Source organism: Carex rostrata, chromosome 27 (assembly GCF_964058835.1).
Source record: "Carex rostrata chromosome 27, lpCarRost1.2, whole genome shotgun sequence".
Lineage (NCBI taxonomy): Eukaryota > Viridiplantae > Streptophyta > Magnoliopsida > Poales > Cyperaceae > Carex > Carex rostrata.
This window is the reverse complement of record NC_135944.1, coordinates 6,211,123-6,228,464: the sequence shown is the minus strand read 5'-3', so window position 1 is coordinate 6,228,464 and position 17,342 is coordinate 6,211,123. Positions and strand designations below refer to the sequence as shown.

General features: G+C 32.7%; 2 protein-coding genes and 1 long non-coding RNA gene across 7 annotated transcripts in view; 2 read left to right on the top strand and 1 right to left on the bottom strand.

Moving 5' to 3' along the window:
- The window catches only part of LOC144545362 (F-box/LRR-repeat protein At2g42730-like), a 102,657-nt gene that overhangs the window by 54,142 nt on the left and 31,173 nt on the right, over positions 1 to 17,342 (top strand). The gene's annotated exons all lie outside the window — the stretch shown is intronic.
- Positions 929 to 4,429, top strand: LOC144545366 (uncharacterized). 2 transcript variants are annotated; one of them, XR_013508482.1, is made up of 3 exons: positions 929 to 1,047; positions 3,121 to 3,189; positions 3,613 to 4,429. It is a non-coding gene; the product is annotated as an uncharacterized LOC144545366 (long non-coding RNA). The 2 variants fall into 2 exon arrangements; XR_013508481.1 differs by lacking the exon at positions 3,613 to 4,429 and having other exon boundaries at positions 3,121 to 3,489.
- Positions 4,365 to 9,245, bottom strand: LOC144545356 (G-type lectin S-receptor-like serine/threonine-protein kinase At4g27290). 2 transcript variants are annotated; one of them, XM_078293951.1, is made up of 7 exons: positions 7,361 to 9,245; positions 6,956 to 7,111; positions 6,127 to 6,272; positions 5,664 to 5,874; positions 5,268 to 5,505; positions 5,034 to 5,166; positions 4,365 to 4,921 (listed from the first exon to the last, which is right to left on the bottom strand). In XM_078293951.1, the coding sequence occupies exons 1-7, from the start codon at positions 8,637 to 8,639 to the stop codon at positions 4,610 to 4,612; spliced, it is 2,475 nt and encodes an 824-aa protein (XP_078150077.1). In that variant the 5' UTR covers positions 8,640 to 9,245; the 3' UTR covers positions 4,365 to 4,609. The 2 variants fall into 2 exon arrangements, with proteins under 2 accessions (XP_078150077.1, XP_078150078.1); XM_078293952.1 differs by lacking the exon at positions 6,956 to 7,111 and having other exon boundaries at positions 7,361 to 9,244.

The following is a 17,342-nucleotide window of genomic DNA, read 5'->3' as shown; positions in this document are numbered from 1 at the left end:
AGAGCTGCTGCAGTTTTGTAAATATAATCTGTGGAGTAGAATCTGTATGTCACCTAGAGATAAGATCAAATTTCTGGTACTGTACAGTGTATCAGTTGCAAAATTCGAAAATCAAATTTCTGGTAAATATTTAAATAAAGTATTCAAATTAAGTAGTACGAAAAATATTGATTGCGGTACAAATTAATGGTTTTTACATCTCAATAGTGAAAAAGAGTATTTCTACCCATTAAAGGCGAATCAATTAGTGGGTAGTACTGTCTGCAGTATTTCAGTTGCACAAACTTGAAAAACAAATTTCAAGTAAATATTTAAATGAAATTTTAGAATAAGTAGCAGGAAATAATTTATTCGATCTACTTGCATAGTTTCTGACTAAGCCACAGTTAAGCTTTGTGAAAACCTGTACCGGTTATTGCCATACTGGTATGAAATGGTAAACTTCTTGGGTGTTATTTATGATTTTTCTTTTATTTGATTGCTTTATTTGGTTTTTCTTCTCAATAGTGGGTACTGTCTACAATAAAATATAAATAATTAAAAAACACTTATGATCTACAAGAAACCGTGTAATTTTGATTAAAGTAATACCTTAGTTAATTTATGTAGTATCATATTTGAATTAGTTCAGTTACTAATGACATAATTGACAGAATAATAGCAGCGTGGTTTTCTTTTTTCTTGGGCTTTTTTGGGCCAAGAAGATTCGCATGTCATGACAACTCCATGAAGAGTCTTCCTCTCAAATAACTTAAAATTTTAGTTTTAGATACGGGCCGTCCGATCAGAACAGAATTTTTAATAATATTGTAACCAAACAGATCTAACGGTTTAGATTCAAACTCAAAATTTGAGTTACTTTAGACTCTTACTGCACCGGACCAGCTGTAAAACCCAAAGAAGTAAGAAAAGAGAAACTTGTCGTTTAGAATTTTTGTTGCTTCTAAACTCCAGAGAGAGGGAGAGAATCGCACTTCACCTGGCCACTTTGATTCTCAAGCGGGGATATTCAAACCTAATCGAATAGTTTTTTTCCTTTTCTTACAGGTGAGTTTGAATTCTGCGATTTATTTTTCCCCTTTCCGCTGCTCCTGCTCCTAGGGTTTACGATTTTTTAGAGTAATCTGTTTATCTTGGCACTGCTTGATGTAATCTTACTTATTTCTTTTGATTTTAGTTGTTTCAGTGTCTGATATGGTGGCCAGCTTAAAAATTGATGTAATTATGATATTGTGCTATCAATTGGTATAACGGGTTTATACCAGAGTCAATGCTGGTACCAATTCATTTTGCATAAATTTAAGTCAAAGCAATTAATCTTAGGCAAGATTCAATGTATTGTATACTGATCAGTTATGTAATTCAATGTATTGTATACTGATATGGTGGCCAATTCTTTACTAAATTTCTTATTTGTGCCTCAAGACTTTAATATATTATATTTTACTTCCAATTCTTTCTTATTAACCTCAGAGTTAATTCACACTCTTTAAAATTTATATTTCCAATTATACTCAACTGCATTTTCTTTCTCCATTTGAGCCAATGATTCTCTTTTACCATTCTCATATAGATAAACTGCCTCTTTCTAAGTAATGAGCTCCAAGATTAATACCCCAAAACTATAGACATCGCTCTTCTTTGTAATTGTCTCAGTATACATATGCATTCAGGGTCTAAATACCCATGCGAAAAATGAACAAGCTCAACAATCTCATCTAACAGAACAACACTTGAAGCTCCAAAATCAGAAACATCACCGTGAAGATTATTATATTAGCATCTAGCAGTATATTAGCTGACTTAACAGCACCGCAAATTCTCCTCTTTTTTTCTCTTCAATTTCCTTTTTTCGCTTTCTTTATGGCCACAACCTGGTTATTCTCTAACAAACCCTTGTACACCTTCCCTTCACCTCCAATGTGTAAAACATGGCCTTCATCAAAATAATTAGTTGCATTTTCGAACTTGTTTTCCTGTCTAGGAATTTGCCTTCCAATATACCATATCTTTATAATTTCTTCTAATTCTCAAATTTGTTTTCCTTTTTAAGCATTATGGTGGTACCCCATCAAGTAAATCATAATGCAATATTTCTTATGTGGATTTCATTTCACACGGTACAGACTGGTAATATAACACACAATCAAATTTTCCTGAAGTTGAATTAGGCCTGAGCTTACATTCCATTATCCATTTAACCATTAATTGCGCCCTCTTTTCACTTCACTTTGCAACTGAACACACACAGAATTTGATAAGATCAAATTTAGACCCTTTTGTCCCCTAAATTTGATAAGCAAAAATTAATGCACAAATGGGGCAGACTGTGTTCATTTTGAAATTCAATGTATGAAAAAGACCAACATCATATAATTGGAAAAGAATAAATTTTGAGTACACATAATTGTGGATAATTAATTCTGTGTAAATAGAATTAAATAAACATAGTAAAGGGTTATATTAGATAGAGTGAAGAGTGCAAGGGTAATAGAAAACGGAAGAAGTTTTAGAGGGTAAATAGAAAATTAACTCAAAAAAAATATTATTTATTTTAAACTGGATTGCATTTTGCCTTTTGGCTAAGAATGACTTACAAAATAAAATGTAAATAAAAAATGAGAAGGGCTCCAATATCTCATATTTTATATCTTTGTTTCTAAAGTCTAAACTGTCGATTCGAACCTCGCAACATGATATTCATAATAAAATATGCCTGAGGATGAAATTTTAGAAATTTCATTTTTAGAAATTTTTTACTATTTTTAAGATAAGTACAAAATCACTGTTTATGAACCATTCAAAAACAGTGATTTTCTACTCATCTTAAAAAATAGTAAACAATTTCAAAAATTATAAAGTTTCATCCCCAAGCATATTTTAGTATGGATATCATATTTAGCAATTCGGATTAACAATTTGGACTATAAAAACGTAGATATAGAATATGAGGCATGATGAGGTATGAAAGGCATGAGGTATTGGAATTTGGAACCACCCTCATAAAAAATATACACACATATAACCAAAATACTTGGATATGAAAATTACTTCATAATGACAAATTGACAATATTCTCATAAATACTAACTCAACTATTTTATCCTTACGCAAGCGCAGATTCTGACGAGACCTTTAGGAGGAACTGATACTTAGTGACACTTGTTTCCTGCTAGTCTACGTTATCATGTGCGGAGTTTACGGTTTGCAAGAATTTCCTTTTAGCAATTAAATACTATTCTTTTTCAGCATTTTTAAATTATGGATTGTTTGTTTGTTCTTTGATACTTGTAATGTTCCGTCTGTCTATGTTGGTAATACGTGTTTGACCATTTGTATACTACAGTATACTATGGTTTCTATGGTATAAATACAATTGTTGTGGCAACTTTTATACTCATTTGAATCTGTTGTTAAGCATTGTATACATTTGTATATGAAGTCCTTTATTTAATTTAAAATGTGATTATTATGTTTAATTTGAATAGCGTACATGTTGTGTTGTCTCAATTAATTTGTTTAGAGATGTGATTTAATTCTATTATTGGGGTTTCTAAATATACATGTGTCCTCTTAATTTATTCTTATTTCTAAATCATCTTATGCGTTTAGGATTTCGCCAATTTGAAGACCCAATAAATTATAGTTTTTGCTATATTGAGTTATTCTCAAGCTGAGGCACGTTGATTAGGTTGCACTACGATCTGATGCACAAAGACTAACTGTGAGGGCCTCCTTCATGGTGATCGGAGCATTGGTAGCCGCCATCATGACCTGATAGGAGCTTGCTGGTGGCCTCCAAAGCTAGATAACTGTGAGGGCCTCCAAAGCTAGTCATCTGGGCAGAGGAGAAGAGAACGAGAGAGAGGAGCGATGGAGGAAATGAAAGAGAGAGAAGCAGGGGATCGAGAAAGAGGCCGGTAAGAACAGTTTAAGTCTTTAATTAATGATTTTAATTGGATTAGGGGGAATTGATCGGGCCCTAGAGGCTGGAGGATGGAGGACAGAATAATTTCTCTTTTTATAAATAGACAAGAATTTATATGCTATAAACACCACGATTAATCAATAAATGCTGTAAATCTATATCATGTATAGCTTAATTAGGTTGTTCATTTGCTCAACCCTTGCTACTCTTTGATCTGTTTAACAACCAACAATTCAAAGAGGGTAGGGTTCAGATCAGACATTACAAATTTCAGAATAAAGTGTCACTCACAAAACCATTCTGCTTAGGTTAACAATAGTTAACAAAAATTCTGCGGTAGTACTAGAAAATTTATATTGAGGGGCTGAAATGTAAAATGTATAATATTTATATGTGACCCACTAGAATTTGAACTGAAGTCCTTACAACCACAAAATAATTTTTTAAACACTAGGTAACAGGCACACATATTTAGCATTTTAGGGGAGGGGCTAAACTATATTATTTTTTTTATAAAAAAAAAAGGAAACTTTAGTTAAGTTTTAATATATATGATTAAAAAAATTAAATTTACGGGGGTGACTAAGCACCTCCTGGCTTGACTTATAACCTGCCCCTGTTTACAAAGTACCGAGTGGAAATTTGGAAATCATAACAGATTTTCTACAATCTCTTGATTCTCTAGCGGCCTTCGATTCTGGTTATGGTCAGTTGATCCACAGAGACCGCAGTTGATGAATCATGTTGGTAGGACCACTCTGAGGGAAAACCTTTAATTTTTGTACCAACCCAGGGATTCTTGGGGTCCTGTAGCAATGTGTCACTTGATAGCATTGTGAAAACAGAGCTCATGGATGGCCTATCATCAGCGCATTCTTGCACACACAAAAGACCCACATGAACATATCTCATTACTTCTGTTGCAAAAGCTGAGCATTCGATCACATCGTCAAGCAGCTTTATAATGTTTCCTTCCTCCCATAATTTCCATGCCTACAGGATGCATGATTTATAGAGTTTTTAGTATAATAGTATGTATTACAAATTGACTTGATTTGTACAAGTCTTGCTAAATTATTTCTTGGAAGTGTGACCTGTCACTCACATAAGCAAGAAGGTTTTGATTGCCTTGATTTTTCTTGCCACTTATTATCTCAAGAAGTAGAACTCCAAAGCTATAGACATCAGATTTAACCGAAATTGCACCCTCCAAGATATACTCAGGAGGCATGTATCCACTTCAAATATGTCAAATAAAACAAGAAAATAATAAACATGAAATTAGTCAAGTGGAACTGATTTATATATGAGGTATAATAAGAACTGAATTGACACATACCGAGTTCCTATTACAGTTTCCGTGTTTATCACTCCCTGCTCTCTTTTAAACAATCTTGCTGTGCCGAAATCTGAAATTTTAGGATTCATTTGTTCATCTAATAAAACATTTGCTGCTTTTAGATCCCTGTGGATTATGTTCAATCTGGAGTCTTGATGAAGATAAAGAAGCCCTCTAACAATTCCAATTATAATTTCTAATCTCATTGTCCAATTTAAGGAGGCACGCCTTGTAGCATCTGTGACATGAGTTAACAAAATATGAAATACCCTTGCAGTTTCAAAGGTTTCATGCAACAATTATAAGAGAAATCTAGCTGTAATTATTGAATTGATGGAAGATGAGGGAGGAATTTAGAATGATAAATCAATAGTGTTTCAAAGTTGTGATGCATACCAAAGATATAAAAATCTAAACTTTTGTTGGCCATGAACTCATAAATCAACAATCTCTCATTGTCCTCAATGCAGCATCCAAGGAGTCTAACAAGGTTCCTATGCTGCAGCTTAGCGAGCAGCAAGACTTCATTCATGAACTCGTTTAATCCTTGCACGGATTCTCTTGATAGCCTTTTCACGGCGATTTCTTGGCCACAAGGCAATTGACCCTAGCATGTTTTGTGATTGTGAGTGCCTTTTGATTTTAATAGCACAAGGACTGGAGATCCACGAGGATTATTTTAGAAAGGTAAATAACATATAGTTTGTTTTTGCAGTATTATTTTTTCCTTGACTGTATTTCAAATTAGTTTTTTTTTTATATATATATAGTAATAAACAATTACATAAAGGAGTGAATCATGAGTATTTCTTCTGAAAAGTGAAAACATGTGAGCCTTAAAACAAATAGCAAGGAGTACCTTGTAGACAATACCAAATCCACCTTCTCCTAATTTATTTGTATTTGAAAAGTTATCTGTCGCTTCTAAAATCATGTCCATGTCAAAGACAGGGAGATCTGTTCCTTCGAGCGACTCATTTCGTTCAAAATACTTCAGGTTTTTACCTGTGGTATAAGATATGGCTGCATAAGTATAATATGGCTGCATAAGTATAAAGATGTCTAAAAGCAGAAAATTTTATTTGGATCTGCAATCTTTGTAATAAATGGGTCGGGTTGGTTGGGTTTCATCGAGATTGTGAATCCGTAACTATCCAGTTAATTAAGATATAAATCATTCATCAGAGTTTCATGTTTGATGGTGGGGTTTTCTCTGTTCAGTGGGTTTCATCTAAAAATCAATAAGAACCAATAAGTTATTATTGGAAAATAATTCAAATAAGATAATATACTCTAACTAACTGTATAGTAGAGAAAATTTTATTTAAAAATTTAAAATTAACAATATCCACATAATTTCTATAATAACAATATTCACATAATTTTCTATAATAACAATATTCACATAATTTCTATAATAATATGACAATTATATACTTATGTATAAATAACTTTTTCTTAAGAAAAATAATGTACTGTTTTCGGGTTGGGTTTACTCAGCTGTCTTTGAGTAAACCCAACGAACCAAATTCTATAATATTACAATTATAAAGCTATTTGCTGGATTCATCAAAATACAGTCCATATCTAAGAAATCAAATTCTATATCCGTAATTTTTTGGGTCAAGTTGGTTGGGTTTGTCAGAATTGTCAGATAAATCAGATTTGATATACAACCCTGTTGTTACCTTGATTTGAATTTCTCATCTTTTTCCTCCATAGTAGACATACAATTGAAGATATTAGGAGTACTAATATTATGCTACTTGATATTATTCCAATAGTAGCTGCCCTTGAAATTCTATGATTTGCTCTTGGAATTGTATGATTTGTACCTGCATTGACTCCATTGAAAGACAGTTCCTTAAAATCTAAGTCGGTGTTGATCTAAACTAGTTAGCATAATATGGAAAGCTAATTTCTGAAAATCTTATTTACTGTAACTAACTATTGCCATATTTGTTATTGCTAAAACAGGACTGTGATTCCTTTTTTTTTTTTAAAAAAAGAAAAAGAAAAAGATGTTTAAAAGAATCCCTACAAGTTACGACTTATGAATCCATAAGCAAGATGAAAATAGAGGGAAAACTCACCAAGCTCAGACTTTGAAACCTTCACATAAAGAACTTGTTCGCCATCAATTTTCCTCATATCAGTAAGTACAGTTTGCCACATCACACAGCCGCTCCCTTGTTGCATGATATCCAAGGGGGCATATGCCGTGCATGAACAATTCATCAAACACCTGCTCTTACACTCTGTAACACTGATGCTCGCATCAATAGTTGCATTATGTGAATATGGTAGCTCCACTCCTTCAATTTGATAAAACCCATCACTATTAGCACTACAACCTAATGGTAACCTGCGTTTACACCCAACTGAAGTGTTTCTGAGGTACCCCTCCATTGTTGTCAACGGCTCAAATCCACTCAGACAGCTACAGGGTTGCACATCATAACTCTGGCAAATACTGAAAGGCCCACACTTTGCGAATTGGCTGCAGTTATCATTTCGTGCCAACAAGAGCTTATCCCAGGTCTGATGAGGTTGATACGAGATAAAACGTATAAGTTCACCAGATTCACCCAGCATTAACAGGGACAAGGTCGAGTTTGACTTAGGTTCAAATTCATACGACACCTTATCTTTATCCCACATAAATGTATAATTCAATATGTTATAACCTGCCATCTCGGGTAACCCACTAAAATATTTTCCATTCCAAATACCAGTACGGCCAATTATCTGTGAACGGTCCCAGATAGTAATCTCAGGAGCACCTCCAGTGTCCATCTCAAACCTGTAGTTACCTTCTGATGGATCATCTCTGCTTTTCCAGGAAGAGAGATATGTTTCAAAGCCAGTCCTCAAGTTTTTGGCAACTTTCATGCCAGCAAGCAATGTATTTGTAGGATGATCAAAACTCTGCCATATTATCCTATTGCTCGTTTGATCTTTCAATATAAGATTTCCCGAATCATCTAGCTGCAATATTGGACTGAAATCATTGGCATCACTTGAGTTGTTAGAGCTAGATGACCATACAGTTCTTCCTGTTGAATCATATAACATTATTGACCCTCTCTTATTTAAGGTAAGTGTGCCAGAGGTGTTGTTCAAGGGACAGTCTCTGTTTGCAACCCATATGACAGTGTCTGGCTCGAATTTGAACCATACACCCACAAAACGATTTCTGGATGAACCAAGGTTGAAGAACCCGAGCTCAAGTACAGATTTTGGTGAGAGAAGAGTTTCTCCATCTGTAAGGTTTTGAGCACTCAGTAAGGTTTTGATTGGGATGGCAAAAGGTGAGAAAGAAAGGAGAAAGAGAGTAATTGTGGATATTTTAGAAATCATCTCTTTGTTCATCTCTCTTCTAGTACCAAATCAAGGATATGTACGCTTTCAATATGGATATATAATGCAGGAAAAGGAGTACAATCCTTTCAAGAGGTTCAATGTGTAGAACGTAAGGGGTAACGTCATTTTATGCTCAATTAAAAGTGATCATTGCATTTTATAACATATTAAGCATTAATGTGTTATATTGGGTGTGGACCTTCAATGTGTAGAACGTAAAGGGATAATATTCAATAATAATGATGGGCTAAATTGAATAACTACCAAATTAAACAGCCAAGCTGTATGAGAGATTTTGGAGAATACAAGGCATCCTGAACTCACTCTTGTTATCCCATTAGATAAGTGTATGAGAGACTTTGGAGAAGGTAGAACAAATGAGATTCTCTAAATGATCTTGCTATTATGAAAGAATCAAATCGGTGGTGTTCTCATGCATGCAAAAGAAGACATTGGTTAACGTTCAGGTACTTTTGTCGGTCCCAACATAATCTACACCATGTTTGCTTATTTTGAGGTAAATGTAAAGTGAGCTTCAATAAAGAAAAGTAATCGAATGGAATGGAAATTGAATTATGATTTTCTTATCTTGCTATCTGGTTGGTTGCTAAATTATTTTTATTATTTTCTTTGCTACAAGTAGGTGATAAATCATGTTTACAGGTTTCCCATCCTACATGTTAATTAGACAGTTACCTGAGGTAAACCTTCTGGCATAGGTTTCTGAATTTGATAGGGAGAAAAATTTATTGATAGTTGTAAGTGGTCAAGGGAGGGGTCCACAGGGATATGTTAATAGAGCTGCTGCTGACCCGGTCGTTGGAGATATTGATTAATTAGGATTCAAATCAGCTGAAATCTGAATGCATGAACTGTACTCTGAAATTTCTGGAATTCCAAATCCAGCCATTTAACTTTTTTTGTGCACGCATCTCAAAACAGCTAGTTTTTCTGTGCACGCATTTCAAAACAGCTAGTTTTTCTGTGCACGCATTTCAAAACAGTTCAACGGTTGGATTCGGAATTTAAGAGTTACTGTTCATGCATATGGGATTTCAGCTGATCTGAATCCGATTAATTGACTCTAAAAGAATTTAGGTTGACGGTGCAATGTGTTTTTTGGTTGATTTGCATTAATATCTAGTGCAATCAATCACATTCAAACGTTGATTTGCATTAATTTTTTTGTACGGTTTTGCATCAGCAAGTTGTTGGTTGCTTTGAAATGTAATGCCACTTGGTTGTTTCAACTATTTACTCATTTAATATGATAGGTTTTACATCAGCAAGTTGTTGGTTGCTTTGAAATGTCAGGACTGGTACCACTAGTACCAGTATTTGTCTAGTTCGATTTATGAAATCAGTGTACTCCACTATTATCCAAAAAAAAAAAATTAATAGTGAACCCCTAAACTAATAGTCTAATACCACTTGAAGGCTCTAGAAATATGTAGAAATTGTATAAAATATGAAAAAAAAAATATGATAGGTTAGATGTAAGGGGTAAAGGCTTGATACAAATACTTTAAAGTGTTGTAGACAAATATTTAAAAACTTGAGAAACAAAATTTAAAGTGCCTACATGCTTCTATTTTTTATTGTCAAAAAAAAATTATAAGTTCCAGACCGTGCCCGGGTTGGATCCAGACCGGACCGCTTGTGGTCAGTACCCGGGGCCGGGTTTGGAACGGGTAGGTGGGTTGGTCGGGTAAGGATTAAAACGGACCGGGACCCTTTTTTTGAAAAAAAAAAAACCAATGATAACCTAGACCGTGCCAAACTCGGACCCGCCCGGACCGGACTGTGAACCCGCCTGCCCGAATCCGCCCGCCCGAAGTAATTGATTTAAGCAACATTGTTTTAGAATAATTTGTAATTTTGATTTATATTTTATTATAACAAAAATTATTGAGTTCAAATATGCAATCATGCAGTTCAAATGAATTTTGATTTATATTTTATTGGTTTAAAAAGAAAAACAGAAAAAGAAAAAACAATAGAAAAAGGAAAAAAAAAAACCGGTCCGGACCGGATCCGTACTTGCCCGAACCAACCCACGAATCTGGACCGAGCAACCAGCAGACTCGTGCTACCCGGGGGTTGAGCCGGGTAAGGGTAGGATTTTTGAAAATAAACCCATGCTACCCGGACCGAGCAACCCGCAGACCCGTGCAACCCGTGCCCGTGCCAACCCCCCGCCCGTGCGGGTTTGATCCGGATCCGCCCGGTCCGGCCCATTTTCAATCCACTACTTCCATATAAAGTTTAAAGTCTTGACACAAGTACTTTAAATGATTATAGACATAGATTAAGTTGAAAAACATAATTTAAAATTTTACCATCAAAATTTTGTTTTTAATAAGTTAAATGAAAGTTTAAAGACTTAACACGAATATTTTAAAAGCTTTTCTAGTTCTCTGCATTATGTTTCTATTTTTCACTAACTCTCTCGTATTCCTTGTACCGAGGCTGCGCGCTTTTATTAGTTTGTAGGAAGTATTAAAACTTTAATTAACATGATAATTCACTGAAAGTTGAACCAGTATATTTTACTGATTTTTTTATTAATATCTTAAAAAATAAAGAAAATATCAAATTTATCATCGCATTGAAATTATTTTTAAAAATGTCTTGACTGCTCATTTCGCATTTCTCATATTAATGAAGATTAGATTTTTAATATTTTCATATACAAAGGCATAGCCATATATTCTCCGTTTATTTATGTGAAAGGTAAATGGATTTTATTTTAAAGTAATTTATGACATATTATTTAGGAAGTGTTTATGACAAATATTTTTATAAGTTTAGATTTTATTCATGGAAAATAATAATAATCGATCATGTCTAGGATTTAATAACCATTTGAACCATGGTCAATCGGAGCCTTTTAGAAACTAAAAATCATGTTTGTTAGAGAATAAACACACGTTAAGATTATACGATCAAAGGTTGTTAGCATTTATGTTAGGAGTTTGTTAGAGTATATATCTTGCAAGGTTATGAAGATCCTTTCATGTATATGCATGTAAACAGTGAGGAAATTAATACAAATAATTCTTTCATATACTATTCTCTTTACATTTAATATGATATCAAATGTTTTATTTTTTGGTATACACTATAAACAAGAAAATTTGACAAAATTATTTAGATGAAAATGTTAAGATCTCTAAAAAAAAGATATTGTAGCTGACTGCTCTGTCCTTGAGCGGTTTTCAATTCCCTGCCATTTTTGTTCTCCTTGAGCCAGAGCTTGACAGAAAGGTTATTAGAATTTGATGAAGAGGAAGAAGGAGCATGCGCAGAGGTTGGAATTGAGGGGAGCAAATTTGTGGCTAAAGAGACCAGAGAGGTTATTAAATTCCCTGCCATTTTTCTATGTAGTTTAATTTATGTGAAGAGGGAGGAAAGAACCTTTGATCTAAGTTTGTGAAATTGAGAAATGTGTAAAGAGTAGAGAGCATGAGTGTTGTGATCTGAGAAGATAAGGTAAGCTCTTAGAAGTGGCGTGGAGAAGACTTGTACAGTAGTAGTCAATGATAATTTCATGATTTCTTTTTTCTTTTATTTTCTATTTAAGGTCGAGGGAGGTCACTAATTATTTATTGCCTTGTCTAGTAACAATAAAATGAACACTGGATCTATTGAGGCGGATACCAACAATTAATCTGTGTAGCAAGTGACAATCATCTGGTGCATGTGTGGCATAGTGACAAATGAATTATTTGCGTTCGTGACAATCATCTTCTTAAAATAGCAGTAGATTTGAATTCGTCTAGTATAATTCAGTGTCGTTTCCTGTTTTCATTATTTACATCCAAATTTTTTTAGTTTCATTTTAATTACTCCTTGACTTGTAATCTGATCTTATCTTATGAAGATAAAGGAGTAGCAGTGTGATGCTTCATAGTGGTTTTGACTACCATATATATTCTACATTATTTTTTTGACAATTTAAAAGTTTAAAAAAAAATGTGGTTTTTCTTGCTACACAAATTGTTTTGAAGCTATAATTTGAGAATTTCATGTCAGGTTTACTTAATTGTATGTTATGAGATAGTATCAAGATCATCAATTACTAACCAACCGGTTTATTTAATTAATAGCTTAAGCTATCATATTAGGCGGATATATGATATTTGTAAAAAAAAAAAAATTAAAAATTAATAGGAGAAGATCGATTATATGAAAATAGAGACCTTGTTGATTCATTTCAACCCGTTACACTGAACGCCATGCACGTACATTAATTTAGTCTCTGAATATTTTGAGAAAACAATATAGGATGCATTTTTTATTCGGACATTACTAGACAACATTTTGGACGGAACATTACTCCATGTCTAGACATGAAAGTTGTTTAATAATATTTTATAAAAAAAAATAATAATAATGGATCTTACAAGTTACAACTATCCCCGTAATTTTTATTAATGTAAAATATATATTAAATTTCAAAACCTACCCAGGTTTTCGCGTTTTTTCAAAATCTATCTAAACAACAATTTTCTTTTGCGATAATTCAGTCTAAAACAACAAAATTGCCTTTTTGGAATTCCAAAAAAAATTACAGTTTTAAACATTGAATTCCAAAATCTCAAAAAAAATTGCAGTTTTATGTTTTTCATATTATTTTTAATTAAACAAAAATATTTATAATGTATTTATTTATTATTGAAAATTTGAAATATTTTATATATTTCTTTGAAAATAGATGGAATACAATATAATTTAATTTATTAGAAAGACTGAGATCAATAACCCAGACCAACAAAAATTTGAACTGCCGGATTTTTCGGTGCTGTAAGAAAAATTAATATATTTTTTATGTATTATTGGAAAAAAAATGCTTGAATTCTTAGTTATTGATCTCAGTTCAAAAGTCACTTCTAAGTAAATACATAAAATGTTGTTATTCTTCTAGTATATTTAATTTCTAAAAAGTTGTAACTATTTAAAAAAAAAAATTTAAGTCATTTAATGATTGTTATTCAAAAAGAAATCTCAAATGAGATACAACTTTTTAGAAATTGAATGTACTAGAAGGATCAAAATATTTTATGTATTACTTAGAAGTGACTTTTAAACCGTGATCAATAACTCAAATTCAAAGCAATTTTTTTTTCCAATAGCACATAAAAAATTAATATATATCTTACAGCCGCAAAAAAATCCGGCATGAAAAATATTCATCTGGGTTATTTGTAGCAGTCTTCTAATAAATCAAATTATATAGTATTCCATCTCTTTTAAAATATATATATATATAATATTTCTAAAATTTCAATACAAAAAATAAATAAATTATAAATATTTATGTTTAATTAAAAAATAATATGAAAAATATAAAATCGCAAAAAAAAATTGTGGTTTTTTTAATTCAAAGTTTAAAACCGCAAAAAAAAATTATTGTTTTGAAATTTGCGGAATTCAGTGTAAAACTGCAAAAAAATATTACGGTTTAGATAGATTTTGAAAAAACACGAAAATATGAATAGTTTCTGAAATTTAATATTTTTTTTAGATATTAATAAAAACTTCAGCAACTATCCACTCTGTATCCAATCTGTGTTTACCCCGACGAGCAAAACTAGGGTGTGATGTGCTCACCAAGAGGAGTTGGTGAGCACATCTCCAAAATACTATCGGATTGACTTCGAACGACGAATCCAACTCATTGAAATCCAAGTACTTCGCGAGGCACATCTGATCACGGCATGTTTGAGTACGACGTAACTCATGTAATGTGACCATTCGCGTGTTGTGACCATCCCTTGATATTTTAGTCACGACACGGCACGGCACGGCACGGCACGGCACGGCACGACACGACACGACACGACACGACACGGCACTTTTTTAAAAGGAATAAGCCTTATAGTACGGAGCACATTGTCAGCGACAAAACCTGGCCTTTTAAATGAGACAGCTAAGTGATTGAGCCCACATTGTCAATTTCCTTTTAATACAATTGTAATCCAACGATAAGGATTATACTGTCAGTGTAATCTTAGACTTTGAGAAGATTAATTTCCACATATTAATATTGTGTGATTCAAATTTTGTCCATTGCGTACCAAATTTCTACACATTGTGAAGTTCTCCTTTTGTTATTTTTCTTCAATGATTTCATTTATCTGTTGATCTCTGGTCAATGTTTGTTTGGCTGATTTGTAGCTTCACAGCGAAATTTATTTAGATTGTTGGATTAGTTGACTCAAGTTGTTGCTTTATCTCCGTTTGCACGGTGGATAGGGGTGTCAATGGTTACGATACGAGTAGAGTGAAACTATTTTCATACTTTTAAGAATTGATCTTACCCATATTCTACTCATAAGAACTGAAAATGATTTCACTAAGATCTTACCCATATCCTACTCATAACCATTAAGAATTTTTCTTACTCTACCCTATCCATATCTGTTAAGATTAGTGGGTAACGAAACGGTAGTGGACGAATAACAAATAATACAAATATAATAGTTTTATTATTTTCTACATATCTAAAAAAATAGTAAAAAAATTCTAAAAAATGAAAAATTTGATTTGCGAGTACAAATTCATATGGAGATTATGTTGAACGGTTCCGATCGACCGTTAGAATTTTGAAAACTCAAATATTGAGCCATTGCAAGGAGGCCCTCTATGCTACGCATAGCACCGTAGCCAACTCCTTACAAAGGAAAATGCTAATATGCTATGCGTAACATAGAGGGCCTCCGTGCAACGGCTCAATATTTGAGTTTTCAAAATCCTAATGGTCGATCCGAACAGTTCAACATGATCTCCATATGAATATGTACTTGCAAACCAAATTTTACATTTTTTAGAATTTTTTTTTACCTATTTTTTTTAGATAGGTACGTAGAAAATCACTTGATCTGAAAATATTGTACCATTCAGATCAAGTAATTTTCTACCTATCTAAAAAAATAGTAAAGTAATTCTAAAAAATATAAAATTTGATTTGCAAGTACAAATTCATATGGAAATCATGTTGAACGGTTCCGATTGACCGTTAGGATTTTGAAAACTCAAATATTGAGCCGTTGCACGGAGGCCCTCTATGCTACGCAGAGCACCGTAGCCAACTCCTTTTACAAATAAACCATCAAAACTTATCATGTCATACATATGCAATCACAATTACTAATATAAAATTAAAATATAAATATGCAATTAATTCTAAGTAATAGTTTTTTATTAAGCAAAAAAAAAAAATTACAAATATCTCTTCTAACAAATTCAATTCCTTAACTAAATAATAAATTTACATTCAAATAAAAAAGTAAAATATTTAGCATAATATTATTCTTATGATATAATTTATTTTATATAATTATCTGTTACCCAACGGGTACGAAATAACATTTACCGTACCCATACCCGTTTATCTAACGAAAAAAGATCCTTACGCATACCCATACCTCATAAATTAATGAAAAAAAAAAATTACCCATACCCGTCTAATCGAATACAATACGGGTAGGATAAACGGATAAACATGTGTCATTGACACCCCTAAGGGTGGATTCAATCAATGGCTAGTTTACACTAAACCCTAAACCAACTTGAGTGTTTAGGGTTATGCCAACTTTCATGATTTCTGCAAATTTTCATGACTTAAGAAGTTTCAACTCTTATGATTTTTCTACCCAATTTGAAAATGGATATACAATTTTTTATGACTGAACTGTGTATAACTGATCATCTTAATTATTCATGTTCTATATATGCTTATTTAAGATAGGTCTTGCACGCAACAATTCCAATCATTTCATAAGTTTAAAATAATTAATCATCGGTTTATAATTGAGGCAAAAAAATATCTAACGTAATCAAATATATAGTTTAGAATTAAATATTAGAGGAAATCAACATAACAAAAGTACGAGGAGATTTTTCAATTCCGTTTTTATTTTTTAATTATCAGTATGAACTATGAACTATCAAGTAACATCACATGCATATCGCGTGAAGAATCCAGATTTTCTATCAAGTAACTTCAATTTTGATCAGTATTCAAGCCAATTGGTTTCGAGATCGAAATGCACAAGATTCATTAAAATTCGTGCCAAACAGATCTGACGGTTCAGATATAAACACAAAATTTGAGCTACTTTAGGTAAACAAATTCGTCGGTGAACCAGAATCAATGAATCAATGAATCATACATACATAATTTATAAAGTTTAAGCGGTTCAACAGTTGAACTGCCCTGGACTGGACTGGACCAGCTGTAAGTTAAACCCAACCGATAAACAAAATAATATGTTGTTGCTTTGCTTCTAAAACCCTAACAGAAGAGAATCGCACTTGGCACTTCGCCACTTGATTCGCAAGCGTCGGCGATATTGAAATCCACGACCAAAATCTAATCGAAATAATTTGTTTTCTTCCTACAGGTCAGTTTTTAATTTGAAGTTTTCTCCCTATTCCTATTCCTATTCCTACCTAGGTTTACGATTTTGATCGTCAAATTAAAGGAACAAAACTGTTAAATCTCACTTATTTCTTTTGATTTTAGTTGTTACTATTGCCATGGACTATGGTATAGTATTTGTGCATATTTCCCTTTTACCAGCTTGTAGAATCTAGTTGAAGAAGACTGAATGCCACTGTGTGTGAAGAGGGATAATTTATTCCTTGGGTTTAAATTTGTGATTAATGTTGATTCATTGAACTTTTACTTGCTGTATTGAATGAGAT

Coding starts and splice junctions, on each gene's coding strand:
- LOC144545356 (XM_078293951.1), bottom strand. CDS start 8,639: ATGAACAAAGAGATGATTTCTAAAATATCCACAATTACTCTCTTTCTC. Junction 7,112..7,360: donor GGTTTCAAAGTCTGAGCTTG/GTGAGTTTTCCC, acceptor CTTTCAATGGAG/TCAATGCAGGTACAAATCAT. Junction 5,506..5,663: donor TTTAGATTTTTATATCTTTG/GTATGCATCACA, acceptor CTCATGTCACAG/ATGCTACAAGGCGTGCCTCC.